This window comes from Euleptes europaea, chromosome 10 (genome assembly GCF_029931775.1).
Source record: "Euleptes europaea isolate rEulEur1 chromosome 10, rEulEur1.hap1, whole genome shotgun sequence".
NCBI lineage: Eukaryota > Metazoa > Chordata > Lepidosauria > Squamata > Sphaerodactylidae > Euleptes > Euleptes europaea.
This window is the reverse complement of record NC_079321.1, coordinates 33432133-33455428: the sequence shown is the minus strand read 5'-3', so window position 1 is coordinate 33455428 and position 23296 is coordinate 33432133. Positions and strand designations below refer to the sequence as shown.

Sequence of the window (23296 nt, the reverse complement as noted above, 5' to 3'; positions counted from 1 at the left end):
TTATTCAGTAATAGAGACCCCTGAAGGTATGGTTTATCCACCTCAGGGTCACAGTGTTACAAAGAAGAAGAGCCATGATGACCCTGCCTCCTCCTTCTGCCTTCTTCTCCTCTTCCTAGGAACTTCCTTCCAATTCCCCTTCCTTCCTTTCTATAGCACCAGTTTCACACCTTAAGTTAACCCCCACCTTATTCTCCTCTGTTCCTTGCCTTGTCTCAAAACACCTGGTCCCAGAGAGCCACAGTTCTTTCACCCAGGCTTGCTTTCTGCTCCCACACCCTTTGAGCTTCCTTGGGCCAGACTGCAAAAGCTGCCCTTGATCCCAACCTGGTCCACCCAGGTGAATCTTGCTGCTGGGCCGAAGGGCCTTGTCGAACCCTGACAGGCTCTTTGCTTCTGGGTAAGCTGCCTCATCCAGACTATAAATATACTGCTGTTTTACACCTTCAGCAAGCGGTATGGAACCAGGAGCAGTTTTCCCCCCAAATTTTGGCATTAACAGAAATCTGCATACCTGGTGAACCAAAGTAGCGCAGGGTGACTTCTTGAGTTTTCACTTCCCCAGCAACATTTTTTGCCATGCACTGGTAAATGCCTTGGTCAGTCTCTTGCGTGTTCTGAATCATCAGCGTGCCATCGTCAAGCAAATTTAAACGGGAATCTGCTTTCATACTAAGCTCGTTACTAAGAAAAAAGACATCCCATAGTAACAAAACTTTTAAATTACAAGTATACTGAATACTACCAAATATGAACACAGTAATTTTAATCAGTGCATTAATCAGTTTGCTCAGAGTAATTGCTGTTTGAAGTGGATCTTCTTTTATTGTTTCTCTGAAATTCCCCCGCCTTCTAATGTGAATATAAATATATTCACCTAATGGATAAATACTCCATGCATCTGGTGAAGTGAGCTCTGACTCATGAAAGCTTGTGTTGGAATAAACTGTACTATTCTTTAAGGACTCCTGTTTTATTTCCTGCCTGAGATTAATATGGCTACCCATCTAAAATGTACAAATAAACATGCAAACAAACAGTTCTTGCAACCTTAGGATGGTCCAAAAACATTTCTGTAACTCATTTCTAGTATGACTATAGAGAGGAACTCCATTTTCTAAAGCCATCTTACTTGTTTCGAAGCCAAATAATTTCTGGTTTGGGATTGCCTTCCGCTCTGCAAGTGAAGTAAACGGTATTCCCTGAGGTAACATCCACGTCCTGAGGCTCTGATGTAATTCTTGGCCTCTCTGTGCCATCAACAAATCATATTAAAAGAAAAAAAGTCTCTTACTTTTGATTTAAAAATAAACTGCGGTTTGTCTCTTTGTCTTTCTATATACAAAATAATTTCCTATATATGCTGGAATTAAAAATGCAGCGCTTAAACCACATGAAACATATCATTAATAATATTTTGATTCACATCTAAAAAATTTATTTATTTAGAATTTAGTTCTCTCCAGAGAACCTGCCAAATAAATGAGTTTACAGTAAGAAGTACTGCAGGATAAGCAGCACAGTTTTCTTAAGATGTCTTTCTTAAAGGTAATGCAAATGGGCAGCTGCTAACACGATTCTCTTCTCTCAAAAATGTATGTGGGGAACCACATGTTCGAAGGCATACAAAGTCTAAAGTCCTTTAGCACCATTTATACAGGATCCCATTACTATTAATAACAGCTGTAAGGATTTTTTTTTAAAAACCCTATGAAGCAATGAAGGACATATAGCAACCTGCCAGGAGCTTGACAATATCCATGTTTTTGAGTTATCATGCATGAAGCAAATCCAGGATTCTAAACCCCTGGTAGGCCAGAGAATACAAAGTACATAACTGATAAACTGCATTTGGCTTGGTAGGTCAAAGGTCACACTGGACCGCTTTAAAGTATCTTGCATGTTTCTCAGTTAGTTTTAGCTCCATTATTTTATGTATGCACGCTCATAGCACAGGACATGGGAATATTTGGAAAGTTGCCCAGAATTTCTATTTTGCACGTTTACTAGTTGCCTCACAATACAGGAAAATAAGATATAGAATACTGGCATTATATCCGCAGCATTACAGGATGAAATAATAATTCACATATATTAAAACCGGTTTAACATAAGTCGAGATTTTTTTTTTGGTAAATGGTTATTACATGATTTTAGGGTTTATTGCCTCACATACCTTCATACTGCAAAATACAGGAACAGAAGCCAGCAGAGAAAGAAACGGAGAGAAAACCCGAAGGAAAATATTAAATGCTTTATCAGTATTAAGTACAATTTATTATGAAATGTACATCCCATTCTGTTTCCCACAAAAACATACAATAAAAAACCATAACAAAAATACAGAGGAAAAGGGATTTCCATCTTTAACAAAAATTCTCACCACAGTTAAGTTCTTCTGGGGTTATTGTGGCTACTGATCTTCCCTGGATCCTCCTTGGATATTCACAAGTAGCAGCAGCTTGGGCATTACCAGACTCAGCGTATGTCTTCAGCAAGTCGGCCAGCCAAAGTATTTCACAGTCACAATGAAGGGCATTTGAATCCAGACGCCTGTGCAAAAAAGAAACTATTGCTGTTAATGTATTTTAATGTATTTAATTTATTAAATTGTCATGACAAATAAGCAGAATTTAAAATCACTTAAACTTACAGGATGCATATAAATAATGAGATACTTGGATCTTTTTAGAATGCAAATCCACACTAAAATCTAGAAAATACTAACTTCATTGGTGCCAGCAATGCATCAACTGTGACTCTTCAATTGTTTGTAACAAGCACTGAATGAGGCAGTATTTATGTGATTAAAACTTAGGTTTTAAAAGGAAATGCTAATGTAACATCTGAACAAAGTATTATTCGCTTTTCAGAACACAAAGGATATTGACAGTTCAGTCAACACTCAATCACTTGAGAGAATTTGAACATTTAAAAATAATCTTATCTATATACATACATATGCACACATGAATTTTCCCCATGAAATGGTACAATGAAAAAATTAGCCAATAATAATCTCTGACACAAATTAACAGGAAAACAAATTGTACAGCGACAGTACACAGCAGTATAGTCCGCAGTACCTTTACCAAAGCATTTTTTCCTGAACCATTTCATTACAGTACAGCCCTATTACCTGTATAAAAAAGCCCTTCTGAATTCAGTTTGGCTTAGTTTATGGAAAGCCAGGAGAGTGGGAGCCTTCCTGACCTCATCAGGCAGGCCATTCCATAAGGTGGGGACCACAACAGAGAATGCAAATGTACAGACAGTTGTTGATTTTGCCCATTTGCAGGATGGCGCCTGCAGAAGGCCCTGCTTAGATGAGTGAAACTGTCATGGTGGAGCATAGGGAGACAGATGGCCCTGCAGACATGTTGAACCAAAGCCATGAAGGGCTTTGTATGTGGTAGCCAATACCTTGAATTAAGCCTGGTAACTGATGGACAGCCATCACAGAATGGGAGTGATATGTATGATCTGAGTAGCTTCAGAGAATAACTGAACTGCGGCATTCTGTACCAACTGGAGTCTCCGAACTGATTTCAAGGGGAAGACTATGTAGAGTGCATTACAGCAGTCTAGTCTTGATGTTACCATGGCTCAGATCCAGGTGGCCAGATCAGCCGTGTCAAGGTAGGAAGTCGTCTTGTGAGCTAGACTGAGTTGGAAGAAAGTGTGTGTGTGGGGGGGTTGCGACTGCATTAATTTGCTTCTTCAGCAGCAATGCTGGATCCAGTGTAACCCCATAGCTCTTAACTGAGTGAGCAAGGGTTATTATTAAATATCATATCATATCCCCCAGGGGTGTCAAGCATCCGGTCCGCGAACCAGCCAAGGCAGCTACTCCCCCCACTCTCAATCTGGGCTGGGGAGCCCATGCAAGTGACATTTATGTCATATCTGGCCCTCAAAACAAATGAGTTCAACACCTCTGATATATGCTATACTGTGTTAGATTATATGCCAGCAAGTCTATATACGTAATTAATACAATAATGATATGAAACCTAAAAGCCAAGTGACAAAAACTATTGGGTTGAATGTAACCAGCTTTTCTGCTAATAAAAACGGAAGGAGGGACCCCCTTTTGACCACCAAAGAAGCCCATGCTGCGGATCATGGGACCTGTACGTACCAAAAATAAAAAAAAATGTGGAATGGCCCTTTAGTACAGAAGACAATTAGGCAAGAATGAATAAGAAAGTTGGCTGGGTCCAACTTACTGTATTCATGCCCTCTTCAGTCCTTCAAAACCACCACAAAAGACAATAAAATTATTAAAGGAATTTGTACACAAAGCATTCAGTAGGAAAGAAGATTAAAGAAGCTCTGATTGTTTAGTCTACAGGTCAGAAGTTTGTGATCTTCAAGATAAAATCAGAAAACTAAGGATTACCGTTTCAGCCTTCTACTGATAAAGCAGTTTTCTGAAGATAAGGACGGAAGAGGTCAGACCAATAGTTAGCATTCATTCCTGTTAGAATTTTTGTGAGTGCAATCAACACAGGATGTGCGGGATTACTAAACTACTGGGACTATGAGTTGCAATGTCAGCTCTACCGAGACCACCATGATTCACTACACTGACACAAGAAAACAATGCTGGGAAAGGGAACAAAGGTAAAGACAGCTGCAGTCATGTTTATTAGTCAAAAGGTTATATGAATTACATACAGCAGTGATACCCAGGGGCTCAGAAGGAACCTATGGCTCTTTGATATACCTGTGACTCTTCTGAGCACCATTCTTCAATGTGGCAACCCCCACCGCCAATTCCAGGAAAGCAGGCAAAAAGCCATTGCCTGGTGAAGATTACTGCTGACAGGTGGTTGCCGGTTCCCATCTTGAAACATCCAGCACCAGGGGGACTAGAGGATGAGTGAACTGCAGACCCTGTGCTAGGGATAGACGTAAAGGGCCCAGGAAATCACGTGGATTTATAGTTGTGTATTTAATAGTTTTATCATATTGTATTTGTGTATTTGGTAGGGTGGCATACAGGAGTAATGTGGCTTTTTTTGGTTTCTGATCATTGTGAATGTGGCTCTCTGCAAGCCACAGAATGAGAACCACTGACTTACAACTTATGGAGTTTTATATAATTTATTAAATGTATATGCTATCTTCCTGCATTTATGAAAACAATAAGCTTGCACTGTTGAAGTGCAGATTCTCTAGATCGTTCTACAAACCAGAGGAAAAATCTGAAATCTTAACACACAAAATCATGGGGTGCTAAAAAAACCCAAAATGATAAAAGGAGTGCTTGGAGATTTAAGAATCAGATGCCCTCAGTGGCCACTGCAAGATAACCACAACAGTACTGCTATCCTTCAAGCCTTGTTTTTTGACAGTAAAGAGTAGGGGGCAGGGTCTTTTCTGGGGCTGTTTTGGTCTTTGAGGGAGGACTCATTGGGACAAGGACTGACAGCAATCATCAGGTGACTTTCTACCACACAGCTTGCATGACTCACCCAGGAAGGCTGCTTGCTGCTATTCAACAGCAGCCACTCCACAAAAGCCAGTGTGGTGTAGTGGTTCAAGTTTCCGACTAGGATCTGGGAGATCCAAGTTCAGATCCCAACTCTGCTGTGGAAACTCATTGGATGGCTTTCGGCCAGCTGCACACTCTCAGCCTAACCCACCTTATAGGGTTGTTGTGAGGATAAAATGGAGGAGAACTAAACCATGTAAAGAACTGAGTCCCCATTGTTAAGAAAGGCAACATATAAAGGAAGTAAATAAATAATAAATATAGCTGAAGTTGGGGGAGATAAAAGGTGGATGGGTGGGAAGCAAGGAAGGAAGCACAGAAAGGTGAGTATGTGGGGACTGTCAGGGAGAGGGAAAGAGGAAATAGTGTGGGGAGGGAGATACAGGGGACAATGAGGTCCCCCCTGCAGATCTTTGCAGGTTTCCCACTGTGCAACGGGGTCCTGCTCAACGAGCATCAGACATTTGTGCAAGAGTCTTCCCAGGGAGAGGCTGCCAGGAGGAGGGAAGGAGGAAAAGTTGAAGACAGAGGAGCAGATAAAGGTGAGTTGGCTGGTGGGTGGGAAGAAGAGAGAGAAGCAGGAAAAGGGGATAGGCTATGGGGGCTGCCAGGGAAGGGAACGTGGAAATAGTGGGGGAGGGAGAAATGCTCCCACAAGTCCTTGCGAGTCCCATACTTGCAATAGGATAAAAAACTGCAAAATAAGGTGAGGTAACAACTGAAATGCACATTTTAAGGGAAGGGGGGGGAATCTTACTTACAGTCTTTTCATAGATTCCAAATGACTAAATGTTCCAGGAGTTAAATGTGATATTCTGTTGTTATGTAAAAATCTGTGGAAATATCGAATTTATCAATAAAGACTTCTCTTTTCACTAGGTTTCCTTCTCCACACACACAGTAGTAGTCTTCCTCTTTATTTCTTTTAAAAACAAACTATTATGAAAATATAGACCAAGATAACATCTAGTGCATAATTTACTCAGATTTTGATTTTTAAACTGTTAGATACATTAGGACAAATTATGTATGGAGAGATTCCATGTAGATAATTAATTTTATAGCAGCATTTTTATCAATTTTACTCTGCTTCTGAAAGGCCTGTGGGCTGTAATAAAGACTGACTGAAAAAACTATTATTTATTCTATATACAACAATTTTTGTACATCAGCGACCTAAATTCCTACTAATAGGCACAAATGGGGCTGCCAACCTCCAAGCGGCACCTGAAGATCTCCCGCTATTACAACTGATCTGCAGACAACCAAGATCAGTTCCCCTGGAGAAAGAGGCTGCTATGGTATTATACCCTGCTGAGATTCCCCCCTCCACACCAAACCCTGCTATTCCTAGGCTCCATCCCCAAGAGTTCTAGGTATTTCCCAACCCAAAGCTGGCATTCCTAAGCACAAAACACACTCACAAACTAGAAGACGATAAAGAAAAGTTGGTTTTTATATGCCGACTTTCTCTACTACTTACAGAAGAATCAAACTAGCTTACAATCACCTTCCGGCTAATAGTACCATCCAAGGCAGTTATACTTTTCTAAGTCCATTGACCTCAGTAGCCTTTGAAGGGTGACTCTGCTTAGGATGGCACTATAAATATATAACTAATCAAGATAAAAAGCTCAGTCGTATGTATGTTTATCTACTGGAGCTTTTTCCCATATAACTGCAGCCTTATAACATACTTTCTACACCCAGCAGCTTACTTAGTGGCTGGTTTACCATTAAAAAAAAGGCACCAAACAGCATGGTAGGTTGATCCACAGCTGCTATGTTGAACATTGCCATTTACACTGATCCTTTTAGTCCTTAGCTTGCCTATTGGACTAGAAAGTAACACCATGGGGACTTTCATCATTTCTATGGACTGTAGAGGAATCAAATTGCCTGGTAAGCCAAAAATCTGCCACCCGAGAACAGTTTTAAGAGGATGTAAATTTTTAAAAAACTTACAATCTTTCAAGTTTGGGAAGATGGGTAAATGATTCTGGTTCCAAGGTTTCAATCTGATTAAAGTGCAGATACCTGTAAAGGTATTAGAAAGAGCACTTTTAGTGAAGCGTAACTATCAAAACTTCTTTTAAATAAGCAAAAATCACTTCAAATCTACTTTTCCAATCTCTATATGAAAAGCAACAGCCAAGATTTAAAAATAACAAAGAATGCTGGAACTCCCGTGTCAGATAGGATTTATACATGCTAGCATAATTCTGATGCAATATCTAAGGAATACAGGAAATTTCAGAAAAAGTCTACAATTATTTATTATCTGTAAAACATTGATTTAAGGTAAATATTTAGGGAAAAATAAGTTCTTATTAAACATTAAAGAGTTTCTTTCACTACAACATTTAAAGTAATCCAGTAATATTTAGTAAATTATGTTTTATTAGACAGTGTGTGACTTAATCTGGTCATCTGAATACATTCAACGGATTTTATCTTGTGTTACTAATGACATGTTACCATCCACATTTACTAGGACGTAAAGTTGTAAAGCCATCCCACTGAGCACAGTGATACTTATTCCTAAGTAAACATGTACAGAATTTTGCTATGAATTAATGACAATATCTAGATTAGTTGAAAAACAATAGTATCATAGTTTTTTAAAAGCTCTTTTTAAATCTGTGTTATTTATAATTTGCCTTTCTCACTGAGAAATGGTGGATTACATCGTATAAATCAAAACAATCAACAGGATGGGACATTAAATAAAAATGCAATAAAATTTGGATTGCAAAAATCTGAAATCAAGCAGAAATCTGAAACAGCTGAAACAAATCTGTAACAAAGCATAAGCATTAATGTGACACATTAAACAATGCAGAAATTACATAGTACAATCATACTTACAGCAATGGCCAGTATGTGCTATACTCAGTGGTATATACAGTTCCTTTCCCTTTACCAAGGCATCCTTCTGAACAATTTAGATTCAGTACAGCTCTATTACATGTGAAAAATGCCCTCCTAAACGATCTAGTTTTGCATACCTTGCAAAAAACCAGGGAAGTGGGAGCCTTCCTGACCTTATCAGGCAGGCCATTCCGTAGGGCGGGCACCACAACAGAGAATGCACATGTATGGGCAGTTGTTGATTTTGTCCATTTGCAGGGTGGCACCTGCAGAAGGCCCTACCCATTTGAGCAAAGTTATCATGGCAGATCATAGGGGGAGAGGTGGTCCTGAAGACATAAGGGTCCAATGACATGAAGGGAGATAATCTAGAGATAATTTGGACCAATAAATAGTTGGATTAAATATACTTCTGTTCCACAGATTCTGCTTTGCAATCTTCTCTCTCTGGTAAAAACCTCCTCCTTGGAGGTTTAGGGTGATCTGTGCCTCTAATTATTGTAATTATTATGGGACAGGCTGGCCATTTAAAACTTACTCTGGTGGTATGTCTGTGTGTGCAATAGTTTGCAGGGGGCAGTATTACAGGTAGGTATTATCAGGTCCATGGGGGTTCCATCCAATCCATGGCTACTGGTGCCCAAAGATCCTAGCACCAAGGATTAATCAACAAGGGGGGCCATGAACACACTGAAACCACCTGGGTTTCCTGCAATGTGACAGAGTTTATGAAGCAATCTTCAATTTCTGACTGTTTTCACATGAAGCTTCCTTATACTGAATCAGATCCTTGGTCCATCAAAGTCAGTATTGTCTACTCAGACCGGCAGAGGCTCTCCATGGTCTCAGGTAGAGATCTTTAACATCACCTACTGGCCTAGTCCCTTTAACTAGAGATGCCGGGGATTGAGCCTGGGACCTTCTCCATGCCAAGCAGATGCTCTACCTCTGAGCAACGGCCCCTCCCCTCCTTTCTAGCATCAAATTCCACCATTCATTGCAAATGCTGGTGACAAGACAATTCTAGCAGACGATACCATCTGCTTCCCCCCCATACTAGTGGAACAGGGCAGACTGCCCCTTCATAGGGCCCTGTCCAAGGGGGAACCCAGCAACTGCCTGAGCTGCAGTGCAGAGCCGAAACCATGGGCCACTTCCCCTGGCAGCTGTTCCAGCCCAAACCCCAAGTACCAAATCTCCTTGTGCATGGGGGCGATGGTGGGGAGGTCTGGGGCTCCTGCCCTGTCAGACAGTATCCCATGTCGCACGCCCTACCTCATGAGTTGTGGGGGCTGGAGTTTTTTTAGAACTGGGGGGGGGTGCTGTGGTAAAAAAAAAGCAGTGGGGGGCACTTGTTTTTTTCTGCTCTATGTCTACCTATGGGCTGTGCTGCCTTTTTCTTTGGTGCAACCTTGCACCTCTGTCAGGGGGCATTCCTGGGCTGAAGAGCATTAGGGAGTGAACCAACTCTGGCCACGCCCCGCGATCCACTAACAATACCAGTGAAGAGTGGTGCAGTGGTGCCGACGCCTGCGCTGGCATAACTGGCCCTTACCCCAGCATATCTCCGATCCTAAGGACCCTTAGGATCGCTCTGTGAGAAACCGCCTATCTACCCAACATAGGGCCCCAGACATAACATGATTATCTACAGCAGACTTCTGTAAATAAATTGTCCTGCAGTAATTCTTAACCAAGACCTTCCTGCTTACAAACTAGTTTGGTGTTAGAAAGTGCTGTCGCAGCCAACTCATGGCACCCCCTAAAGGTGCAAGAGATGTCAGAGGCAGTTTGCCATTGCCTGCTTCTGTGTAGTGACCCTAAACTTCCTTGGTGATCTCCCATCCAAACAGTAACCAGGGCTGATCCTGTTTAGCTTCCAAGATCTGAGGAGATCCGGCTAGTGCAAGCCATCCAGGTCAGGACACATACAAATACAATTATTCATTGTATTCTGAAACTCTCCGCTCAAATGTATAAATAGAAATCTCTACTTTATACATATATGTAATACCACCAATGACCATATGCTACATTAATGTTCAGCATGCATAAACAGAACCTCTGATTTTTTTACATTCTGTATAATGGGAAACACACAGTAGACTATAGGAAAGAATTCACTGTGTCCAAGATGAACTATACATTTCAGTTGTTCCATGTCACACGCTAATAATCCTTTTTGTTCATATACAATGAAAACTATAACAGAGATCATACCTCAGAGGTAGAGGTTACATTTGATAAGGTCCAGGGTTTCATTTCTAGCATTTCCACTTTAATATTTGGTAACAAGACTGGAAATAAATAATTACTTTGGTGCATTTATAGTAACAACTGAAGTAGAAATATTGTTCTTAGAAGTGTTAAGAAGAAAGCAGAAACATTCTGATTTTGGATATACCCCCCCCCCAAAAGTACAAGAGGATAGTTAAAAAAAATAGAAGCATTCAGCAGCATCAAAGTTTGCTGAAAACAGTCTGGGCTTAACGGCTTTGCAAATTTGTGTTCTCAAACCCACACATACTGAGATAACAGGAATGGGGAGGAAAGGCAGACAGGGAGTACTGAATATCTCCAGTGCTCACTGATTCTGCCATGCAAATGGACCTCCACTGAGTAGTGCATTCTTGAGGTGATTTTAATATTAGTTAAAAGGGGCTGGGGAGGGAATGTGTATGAGAGAAGTGGTGGATGGGAGAACAGTTGAGCACTATATCCAGTCTGTTTATTTTTCCATGCAAGTGATCTCTTGCCAGGAGATGCGATAACCAGTTAGATATTGCTTCACCAGATTGATATCTGCACACAAAATATACGAGAGACTTATACTAACCAGTACTACAACAAAAACCCAATATACCAGCTGTTTGAATAATTGAGAATTAACTTTACAATATATTCACTTACCTGGTTGGGTTTTAAACTGTTTGTACTTTGTATTTGTATTGGTTCACATCATTGTATTTCTATATATGTGTGCAGATTTTAGAAAAGGTTTTAACTAACCACTGATGAAGGCCCTAGAGGCCGAAACGTGTTTGGGTTGGTGGTTACAGATATCAACCTTAAGTTTGGCCATTGTGCCATTTTAATGCTTTTAAAGAATTTTAAAATCTGTATAGCACTTCTAATAAAATATATTTGTAATATTTCCACATAGACTTACATAAATTTTCCTCTAACCCAACCCCGGGTACCCTGTGTTTTTAGGTTGGGTTTCATTCCCCTCTTTTTTCTTCCACAACCTGCCAGGAGATACCAGAGGTGGGGCCAGTTTCACTGGCATCGGTGCTATGTCACTTCCATCACAAAACCAGAAGTTACATGATCACACTGCATTGACACTACAGATGCAAAACTGGAAATGACATCACACCAACACTGGCAGCCCCCCCTTATCTTCCCCTGCCGCTGGCAGGGAACAGGGGTACCCGACAAAGACTTTAAAATTTCAGGTTTCCTGTCTTAACATCTTGGCCTAGTTCTCACTTACAAATGTGTGGTAGATTTGTGTCTGCAGAATTCCACTTCAGATTACCATTTGGACTCATACATCATTTTTTTCTATACAAATATATCACCTGCAAACACAAAACGAGGTATCTGGGAGACATGTGCTCAGGTGCCCTCACTGACTTATTGGTTTTCTATTTATTTCACATTTATTTATGTCAACTGGCAGCTGCATTCTTCATTTTATATATTTTATATTTTTATTCATTTTTTATTTTTTATAAATTTACCACTGATAAGATAGCAAACCACTGCAATCATAAACTATGTCATAATGAATAATTAAAAATGTTATCATTTTGATATGGCAAAGTCCTGTTTGAAACAGAATATCCTACTGAATCCATTTCACAATTAGAGGTATTATCAAACTTCACATGTTTGCTGGTTCAATGTCTCCATTTCAGTTTTGCTTCTCCATTGTACTAACTGAACTCATTAATTCTTTTTTGCACCTTTTTTTGGTTTCTTGTTCTGAATTATTCCAGTAATACTATTTGTGAATCAACAAATAAGCAGAGCATATGTATGTATAGCTTAATGTGTAAAAAACTTGGTAAAAAACACCAAGATCAGCAAATAACGTGAACAGACCAAACGCATTCAACAAAGACAACATACAGAAACAAAAAGAAACGTAAAGGAGGATATTCATCCATCCCTAGTTAAATCATGAGGAGATAATATGCACATTGAGGGAGAAGAATTGTGCAGAATTTGCCTTCTTCTATCCTGACTTACAATATTTTTGGCTGTAGAAAGAGAGGAGGGAGGAGGGTCCCAATGACCAATAATACTGCATGCCAGTTAATCTGTATCCCTACTGAGCTATGCTGCAAACAAGCCCTATGAACATTTTAATCCCTTGGCCTTCCTCATTAAACTAGACAGAAGTATTCTGTGTTCACCGCAGTTACTTTGAGATAATAAATATGCCATAATCAATGAACACAGGTAACACAGGCAACACCTTTGTTGGTAACTGATAACAAAAGTTATCCATTTAACAAAAGTTAAACCATTCTTTGTACAGTGAAGAAGCATTCTGCTATAGGAAACTAAGGTAGAATCAACTGAAAACGTTTGCTGCACACTCCCTTTTTAACTGTACTGCTGCCTGAAATGTAGGAGCAAAACTTCTTTTATTCCTGCTTTTACATTCTACACATGCAATCTGAAAGCATCATCCGGCAAATTTTAAAAAGCAGAGTTCTCCCATCACCCCAGGACAAAAGTTCAAGAGAAATAAGTGGTTGTCTCTGCTTGGAACAACAAAAATATTTATTCACATGCATCAGAATGTCATGCATGGGTCTTCACTTTTACAACTAGGCATCCACATGAGCAAAACATCGGGTTGACGGTCTAAAGGCCTTCTTTAAATGAATGACAACAGGAATAACATATACTTTGTAAAGAGACTCAGGGACAACGGAACAATCTGTTCATTTACTAAGCTAAAGAATTTCATCATATAGTCATAATAACAATGCTACCTCTGAAGCACTTATAAAAAACTGAAGCAGCTGTTGTAGCACATTAGGAATGTGACTAGTAAGAAGAAATTAATTTTTTAAAAAACAGAAACCTTAGTGATTAGGCAAAATGTGTCTTGGTAAGAGCTCTCTATGCCCTGACCTGGATGGCCCAGGCTAGCCTGATCTCGTCAGATCTCAGAAGCTAAGCAGGGTCAGCCCTGGTTACTATTTGCATGGGAGACCACCAAGGAAGTCCAGGGTTGCTGTGCAGAGGAAGGCACTGGCAAACCACCTCTGTTAGTCTCTTGCCATGAAAACCCCAAAAGGGGTCACCATAAGTCGGCTGCGACTTGAAGACACTTTACACACACAAGAGCTCTCTGTAGTTCTTCATGAAATTCAAAGGCAGTCACTATGCTGTCTTAATAGGGCTGCCAACCCAAGTGGGACCTAAAGATCACCCAGAATTACACCGGATCACCAGGCTAGAGAGATCAGTTCCCCCTGAAGAAAATGGCAGCTTTGGACGGTGGGTCTCTATTGCATTATATCCCACTGAGGGGCCCCTCCCAAACCATGCCCTCCCCAGGCTCCACCCCCAAATCTCCAGGAATTTTCCAATCCATAGTTGGCAACCCTAAATCTAAAATAAAACCTCCCTGAACACACACAATATTCTCTCTAATTACTAAATGATGGGGCACCCTATTGACAGTGGCTATGTTAATTACATCGTACTTATATAAAATTCACAGGGGTGTTGCTGCCCACAACTGGGATCCACGGGCCCATCCAACACAGTAAACTTATAGTGCATAAATAGACACTACCATTTTTTTTAATTATTCTGAAGTGATCCAAAAAAAGAAATCAGTATAGGGCAGACAAAGGTTTTATGTGAGGGAATTTCTCCACAACCTATCCAATGTGCTGTGAAATATGTTTGGATTCTCTGTTTAGTTTTTATGACTTATTTTAACAGATTATAAGCAAATATAATATTAGGGTGTTTTTACACATGCTGACTAATGCACTTTCAATCCACATTAATGATCATTTGCAAGTGGATTTTGACATTTCACACAGTAAAATCCACTTGCAAAGTGCATTGAAAGTAGATTGAAAGTACATTATTTGGCATGTGTGAAAGCACCCTTAGGCACAGATACAACTGAATACATTTAAAATATATATAAAATACAAACTCAGCACAAACAGTCATGTTTAATTAAAACTTTCAATAAATGATGGCCCTCTTAAAGGACAACTGACTTGAAAAAAGCTAAGAGTTTGATTTTCAGTAAATGCCAAATGAAGGTCTCCCTTCATGGAACTGTATCATGTTAGAAAGCACATGGGGTTTTCCTCATTTCAGGTACACATTTCACAGGAATAGTGTTCTACCTGATATTTATTTAGACAACGTATTTGCTGCCTCTCCCAAGAGCTGCTTGGAGATCAACAAAGGAAAAACAACACAACAATAACATCATAAAAACAACAGACATAAAAATCATCAATATTAAAACAAGACAAAACAAAAGCAAGAGCCTACAAGAGGTGTGTGTGCGGGGGAAATCCTAAAACAGTATTTGGCAGCTCAAAATGGTAGCTATAAAAGAGCCCTGAGGCTTAAAGGAGGGCAACCATTAGAAAGACAGAACCCTTCAAAGTAGAGAAATCAAGTTCACAGCTTTGATCCTCCTTGGTTACCTTGTTGAGATTAAAAGAAATTCCATGAACATCCAAAAAAATAAAAAGAACTGAAACCTAATACCCACACTTCAATGAAAGGCCAAGGGATTAAATCATCATGCTCTTCATTATAAAGCGAGATGAGATTCTTGAAATGTAAACAACACAGTATGAACACAGAAAGAAAGAATTTGACATACATGTTTTCTACGCTCCAATGAGTGCAACCCACATTGGACTAAAAACCCATTCCGTGCAGACATGCAAGGCATGCAGGCAAGAAATGTTGACCAAAACGTGCACTTTTCCTCTGAGGCAACCAAGCAAATGACAGCACAGAAGAGAAAAGGCACTTACAGTTGTTCTAGAGAGGCAAGTCCTTTAAATGCTTGCCTGTCAATTGACTGGATTTCATTCTTGTACAAATAGCTGAAACAAGAAACAATCAGTAATATTAGTATATACAAACAAGACCTACATTAATGTGGGAATTAAAGTGACACATTGATGAGGACAGTTTTCCAAATACACATTAAAAGGCAACAAAACAAGACATGTATACATACACACCAGGGGAAAAAAAACCCTTTTATTTGAGAATCTGTCTGTCCTGCTATCTGGGATAAAAATGAAAATTGGAAATCCTGTAGGATTTCAAATTACAGATCAAATTACTTCCAGGTCTGTTTGCCCTTTTTGGAAATGTATTTCAAAAACATAATTCATTAACTGTTGTCTCCACAGGCAGTGGTATACCTAGGGTTCCAGCCTCCAGGTACTGGCAAATAAGTAATCAGCCTGCTGTAATGTTAGTTACAAACTTATAAACACAGCAGCATAAGACAACAAAACACATAAATCATACTGTAAAAAGAGTGCTATATTCTATGTGCAGTAGTCAAATACAGTGAATAAATATATACAGTGATGTTAGCTAAACAAATAGAACTATATACAAAAGTTAAACGTTCTTTTTTAGAACCAGTGTCTTTGGAGTCATTGTCCATAAGTAATCCTTTCAAGGTTGCCACATTTGGGGGCCTTGTTGTTGAAGTGCATCACGGAGTTGTATCCTGTTGATTGCACTGACAATATGAAGTTCGGGTCATACAAATTTCACAGTCCAAGGTGCATAACAGGGGTCCGGATTAACGCCCAGTTTCAACCCGAGGTCTTCACCAGAAAATATGTTCAAGGCAGTTAATGTCTGCTCTTGTGGTAGAGGGAACTCAAAGCTGGAGATCTCCTGCTATTACAACGGATCTCCAGCCGATAGGGATCAGTTCACCTGGGGAAAATGGCAGCTTTGGCAATTGGACTCTAAGGCATTGAAGTCCCTCCTTTCCCCAAACCCCGCCCTCCTCAGGCTCCGCCCCAAAAACCTCCCACCAGTGGCAAAGGGGGACCTGACAAGCCTACCCATATCACGGTGGTAGTCACGACAGTATACATGGATATAGCAAAATACATGAAGCAGCCTCATACTGAATCAGACCACTGGTCCATCGGGGCAGTATTGTCTACTTAGACTAGCAGTGGCTCTCCAGGGTCTCAGGTATTTGGTCCATCAGAGTCAGTACTGGTAAGTTTGAGACAATGTATTATGATCCATTTCAGCAAGGTTTCTGCTGCTATTTAGCATCCAGAAAATATTTTATCTCATCCAAAGCAATTCTGCTGCTTTCTACCCAAAGCATTAAGTAAAGGTAAAGGTCCCCTGTGCAAGCACCGGGTCATTCCTGACCCATGGGGTGATGTCACATTCCGACGCTTTCTAGGCTGACTTTGTTTGCGGGGTGGTTTGCCAGTGCCTTCCCCAGTCATCTTTCCTTTACCCCCAGCAAGCTGGGTACTCATTTGACCGACCTCGGAAGGATGGAAGGCTGAGTCAACCTTGAGCCGGCTACCTGAAACTGACTTCCGCCTTAATCGAACTCAGGTTGTGAGCAGAGCTTTAGGGAATCAAAAATTTAGATCCAAACAAAAACATGACCAACATACATAAAACATTCCCTAAGATTAAGTAGCTATTGAGGCTGTAGGTTAAGAAGCAGCAAGATAAGAAGTGTTACTGCGAAAAAATTATCAAGCTCACCCCCAAACATCAGAGTTCTATCGTACTAACAGACATTATTTTCATCACAATAATAACTGCAAATCTCTTCCTAAGCATGAAGTAAACGCTCCCAAACATAAGCCAAAAGGCACAAAGTCCTATTCCAAATGCATAAAAGAAGGCAACATGACAGAAACCACAGAAGCTTTTCCTTTACTTGCTAACGATTTATTGTTCAATAAATGAGAGACAGAGAATGTGCCACAGTATGTTGGATGAGCATAAAAGTGGTATTCCAGCACATCAAACAGTGGTCTCCAATCAGTTTAGTTTTTGTTTTTCCTTGTCTTGCTGTTTGTTTGTTTGTTTAAAAAAATGGAATTCACAGCTTGTTTTGTTGCACAGAGATCTCCATCTCTCTCTCTCTAACACTGCAAAGATGTTTACAGTTTATTAAAATGTTCCTTACAGTGAACCATACACTGAAGTTAAGCAATTATTTTCTCTGGAAGGCTGAATAAATTAAGTTCCGGGATGACTTTATTTCGTAGAAGCCTAGAAATATTTCAGAATTCCCTTAAAACACAAGACTTTGAGTTAAATGAAATCCTCCTAAATAGAAAAGTTTTAGGACTGGTTTTTAACATTTTTGTCTGATGCGTGTTTACGAACAGCCAATGGAATCCTATGTACAAACAGTGATCTTCTAATAAAATCATGGATACTTACGATTTATCTTTCGTAACACTTGAAAACTGTAAAGGTTTTATTGTTGTTGATCATCATCATAGTAACAATCCTATGAATTATCCTACTATTATTCCACCTTTAAAAGGTAAAGGTCCCCTGTGCAAGCACCGGGTCATTTCTGACCCATGGGGTGACGTCACATCCCGACATTTCCTAGGCAGACTTTGTTTATGGGGCGGTTTGCCAGTGCCTTCCCCAGTCATCTTCCCTTTACCCCCAGCAAGAAGTCCTTATCCTCTGCATTGTTCTTTGTCTCAATCTGGTAACAGCAGCTTCAAATTAACTTGTTTAGAACTTGAATGTTAATGTCATTCTTTTTGCCTGCTTCCTCCAAAGCCATTACTTTCACTAATTTCTCACTTCTTTCTCTTTAAGATAAACAACTACTGTACTTCCATTAATGTAAACATACATTCTTACCGATCTGCTTTCTTATGATTCACAATCCTGTACATTCACAAAAGAAGAACAGAAAGTTCTCTACGGAGACTTCAGGACAACAGTTTATTAGGGAGATTTAATCGCTTAAGAAACACTGCTCCATTTCAATTTCTAAATTAGGAATACTGTAGATCTCTCAGTGCGTTTTGACAGAATCAAGCATGGTATCCTTCTGGATCACCAGGCAGGGACAGGAGTAGAAGGTACCATGTTCCAATGTTTCCACTTTTACATGTCAGAATGTTTCTATAACGTTGCTTTACTTCATGGCATTCTGGGGTCTGTTTTATCTTATGCCTTTTATCATCAACATTAAATTGCTGGGAGAGGAAGCTTCGCACCCAGTGCTGCCGATACGCTGATGACCAATTTTATTTATTTATGTGTTTAAAACATTTATAAGCTACCTTTCTCTGTTGCAGAACCCAAGTATCTTACAATATAAATGAAATGATTATAAAAGACACAATAAAAACAATATAAATAAAACAACAACTATAAAAACACATAAAAGGACACAATTTTAAAACTCCAATTTGGCCTGCCAATAAATAAAAACTAAATCAGTCAAATGCAGTCCTAAATAAAAGTCTTCAACGATCAACAGAGAGGGGACTAGGTGCACCTCCCTGGGGAAGTTGTTCCATAATCATGAGGCTGCCACCAAAAAGGCCCTCTCCCGTGCACCCACTGGATGAGTTTCTCTGGATGAGCCTCTCCCTGAGATCTTAATTCCCAGGCAGGAACATATGGGAGGAGATAGTTTTTCAAATACCCCCACCCCAGACCCAAATTATTTCTTGTTATGCAACCCAGGTGTGGTAGCATAGCTTCTGAACAGGTGCTCTGAGTAACTAATAAAGTAAATAGGGGCTAACAGAGGTCGTTTATGCATGGTTAGTATGTCCCAGGTTCGTCCCTCTCTTGACTCACACTTTTATATCCCAAGATTGGAAAAGCTTATGCATGGTAGTTGCTTGTTGTGAAGAAAGTCCTGGGAGTCTCAGGAGCAAAGCATAATCACATGCAGAAATCAGGACGTGTTTGAGTCCCCGCCCCTTCAAACACTGCATTGTCATTGGCAGTAGTGCTTACTCTTCAAAAAATGTCACCCTGCCCCTTTCCCCTTTGAGTGGCTTATTTCACAACCCTTCTCTCAAAATGAAGTACAGAATTGCATCCACAAAAGTAAAGGGGAGGAGGGAGATTCTCCATCACGCACACACTGCTAAAACTGACTAGAATAGACGGTATAGAGGCAAGGTCTCCTTTCGTCTCTGAGTCTGAGAATCGCACAAAAGGAGGGAGATTCTCCGTTGTACACACACGCAGGTACACACAAACTTGCTGAAACTCACTAAAAAAGAAGCCTCCACTGGGCTCCCTCATTGTGTATTTAATTTTTCTTTCTGCAGCTTTGATGTAATATTGATATATCATCAAATCACTCAAAATACTATTCAAAATTGCAGAGAGCCTTGCAAAGCCAAGGATCGTACAATCACACACACCCCGCCGCCGTGGGTAAGTCATCACCCAAATGTGTGTGTGTGTGTGTGTGTGGGAAATGAACATACAATCCTAGGCTTCGCATGTCTCTCTCTTCTATCAGAATAGATGTACTGCTTTCTGGTGCATCAATTTTAGTGATCATACTTTATGTACACTTAGTACAATATTGTGAATTATATGATTCTTCTATGTATGTATCTCATCTCAGTTATAAAACTTAATTAAACCATCTAAAAATAAAACAACTAAAATGCACAATAAAAGCAATCATTGTAATACAGGTTGATAAATTGTATCCTGGTATAAAAGTACAAACAATTGTTCCTTTTTCTAGTGACTACCTACAGCCTATAACATCACAAGCATGTAGTAAAGAACAATTGCCAGGTAACAGATGGTTCTCTTTAGTCCGGAAGCAGAGAGGCCTCAGCCTCTTAGCAAGCATGGAAGGCCAGAATGGTGACTGAATCTTATGGTCTTGCTGGAATTTCTTATGACTTCCATTGCTCTTTTGCTTCTCTGACAGCCCTATGCAAGTCTCTTGGGTCGAGAATCCCCTGATTATGACAATCTATCTGTGATGTGATGACAGAAAGTTAGAATAACATAAATACTGTAAATACAGCAAATAAATCTGCTTTGGTCCTGCTATTCCAGATTTGTTGGCTCTGCATCTCCTGCCTTTAACTACCTTCCTTCCTTCCTTCCTTCCTTCCTTCCTTCCTTCCTTCCTTCCTTCCTTCCTTCCTTCCTTCCTTCCTTCCATTCATTCATTCGATTCATAGGCCACCCTCATTCCCAGCAAGCTGGGCTGAGAGCTGGTCCTTTCCTGCTCCTTTCCTTCTGTAATGAACTACGTCTCTACCTAAGGACCACAATTTATACGTATCAGCCCATTCCTGAAGGAGGAGGCCGAAACTCCTTTGGCGCTGGCATGACCCCACGCTAGCATAGGTGCCACCTGATCACAGAATAAGGTGGCACCTGTGCCGGTGCAAACATGCCGGCGTCTGGGTGCCGTTACCAGCGCAGCCATGCCGGCAAGGGGGGGGGGGGCGTTTCCAGGGCATACCCAGGGGTGGTGCTGCCTTTAGGCAGTTTCCACAGCCCTTTTGCTCCAGGATCACCCACTAAGCAGCAGTGGGGCTGCGCCACCTGTTTTCAATTCTTTTTCAATGAGGCTTTTCCCCCTTAAAAAAAATTAAAGGGTTTTTTTGTGTGTGCGGTGGCCAGGAAGCTTCTGAGGAGGAAATGTGGGTCCGCCACTCCTGGCCTCCATGGATCTACCCCCCCCCCTTCAGGACTGCACTCTTAAGTGGGGCAGATTCTGTGATAAGGTGGCACCTATGCAGGCGCGGGGTCACGCTGGCTCCAAAGGAGCTTCAGGAATAAGCTGATAGTCTACCATTGGAACTTTTCACTTTGGAAAATTAAGACAGCACCACTCTACTGGGCCCTCAACCAGGTAGACCTCTGATAACACATTAAATAAAGTTTATCCCCCAACTTAAGATCTTCTGTTATGAAGAGTACACATCCTTTATTCAGTGGAAACTAATCTCTCTGTAATTAATTTCTGAGAGAAACCCAGAGACCTCTGCCACATTTCAACTTGACAGCTGCTTTGGCAATTCCAGTTTTTTCAAATAGTAAGAGCTGCAGGAATTTCCTCTCACAAACCATTCTCAAGAACTGCAACTTAAAGGAACATGTCTCTACATGGCCTAGAATACTGACTAAGCCCTAGTACCAGTGCCATCCTGAGATATGCAGATGTGATAGCGTACTGGGTCAGTGTAACCCCAGTGCAGGCAGCATCACGGGTGTGTATGGGGGTGGGGGGTGGGGAGACAAAGCTTGGATGGTGTCCGAAGACTTTCCAATCTGGGTCCTGTGCCCACTGCAACATTACATCAGCAACAACTCTTATGTGAGTGAAAAAATCCTCATACAAGTCATGGAGAAGGAAAATACAACTGCCTTCCTGCCACACTCCCAAAGCATGATGTATCTTAAGATACCAACTAAGCCTGAAACTAACCACAGCACTGCCAAGCATGATATAAATCTCAATCAGGACCCTTTTATCTCCGATTATAGACAATGCAGCATGGGGTTATATCTCTCTGACCTCAAGACAGACAGAAGCAGAGGGATTTGATGGCAGGAACTCTAGAGTAAGAGCACATCAAGCAAAAAGCCCAGGAAGAAAACAAACACTGCTGAAGCATATTTCTAACAAACTTCTGCTCAGACCCCTTGAAGTACACAAAGCCCAAATGGGAGTATCTGCACCTTCAACCGGGGATACAAGGAAATGCACCCGCGCATAGTTAAGGTGGGGGGCACCACCTCGAGCTGTGACAGTTGCAAATGTATCTCCATGCACCCCATACCTAATCTCTGCATTGCCTCAACAGTTGCTAGCTGTAAGTATGTAAATAGTGCAGAAAAGAGAAGAGGGGGGAAGACTAATAGATATGCCAGCAGTATATCACCATCCTGTCATTCCTGCCTGTGTAAACCATGCCCCACCATCAGCCAATAGGAAATACAAGGAGCACGACTGCCATCCTGGATGATGACTAGCCACTCTATCTTAACCTTTCCTACCCCTCAGAACACCATGCAGCAGCACCAGCATGACATGCTGACACAATTCCACTGCAACTCCCTACAAGATGTAGTTAAATGACGGCTCAGTGGCCATACTTCACTCCCCCCCCCCCACAACATATGTATCCAACCATGTGGGAGCTCCAAAGAGGAGAGGGGGACCCGAGGCAACCACAAGACAACCGTGAGCAGTGCTTTGGAGCCCCTTTGCTTTTTGCTGTTGTTACTGCGGAACACTGCTCATTATTGTTCCTGTGCATCTTTTGGATCTATATAGGCAGTTGTTCAACAGAGATAGGGGCTAGAATGGACTCCATTCACAGCCACGTCTATGACATATCCAACAGCAACAACATCACCAGTGTACACCTAGCTGCTCTGCTGTGGGGTTGCCAAGTGTCTTCTTCTAGCCTGTCTCCTTCAAGCTGTTAAGCAGTTGTTTGATCAGCACAGTTGTGCCTCTCTTGCAGCAACAAGGGCAGCTTCAGTTGTGATTCTGCAGACTTCAAGTGCAACTTTCAAAGGCACTGGAGTGTTTCTAGAATGAAGAGATTTCACAACCCCATTCACCTGTCCTGCTTTCAGAACTCAATGTCTGACGAATGTGTGGACAGTTTCGCGGCTCTGTCTCTGTTTGACTGAGTTTGGGTAGACAGGGAAAGTTTCCCACCAGCTGCTCCTGACCTTGGCTGTCTTCAGTAAATGACTTACACTGGGAAGGGGGTAGGGGTGTCCTCCACTGTCTCCACAATCATCTTCTAATAAGGGTATGGGGAAGACTCCTCAGGTTACTCCGAGAGCGGCTCATGTCATGAATTGTGTGACAGGGTGTGGAAACAGGACAGGACGGTGGTTGGAATT

At 41.0% G+C, this 23296-nt stretch overlaps 1 protein-coding gene across 3 annotated transcripts in view; it reads right to left on the bottom strand.

Moving 5' to 3' along the window:
* The window catches only part of PXDN (peroxidasin), a 100741-nt gene that overhangs the window by 39167 nt on the left and 38278 nt on the right, over window positions 1-23296 (bottom strand). For 2 of the 3 annotated variants that reach the window (XM_056856563.1, XM_056856565.1), the window contains exons 4-9: window positions 15418-15489; window positions 7466-7537; window positions 6262-6333; window positions 2384-2553; window positions 1133-1250; window positions 515-684 (exon numbers count right to left, since the gene is read on the bottom strand). In XM_056856563.1, coding sequence (XP_056712541.1) covers window positions 515-684; window positions 1133-1250; window positions 2384-2553; window positions 6262-6333; window positions 7466-7537; window positions 15418-15489 — 674 coding nt within the window. The remainder of the gene's footprint in view (window positions 1-514; window positions 685-1132; window positions 1251-2383; window positions 2554-6261; window positions 6334-7465; window positions 7538-15417; window positions 15490-23296) is intronic. The other variant, XM_056856562.1, reaches the window with a different exon arrangement.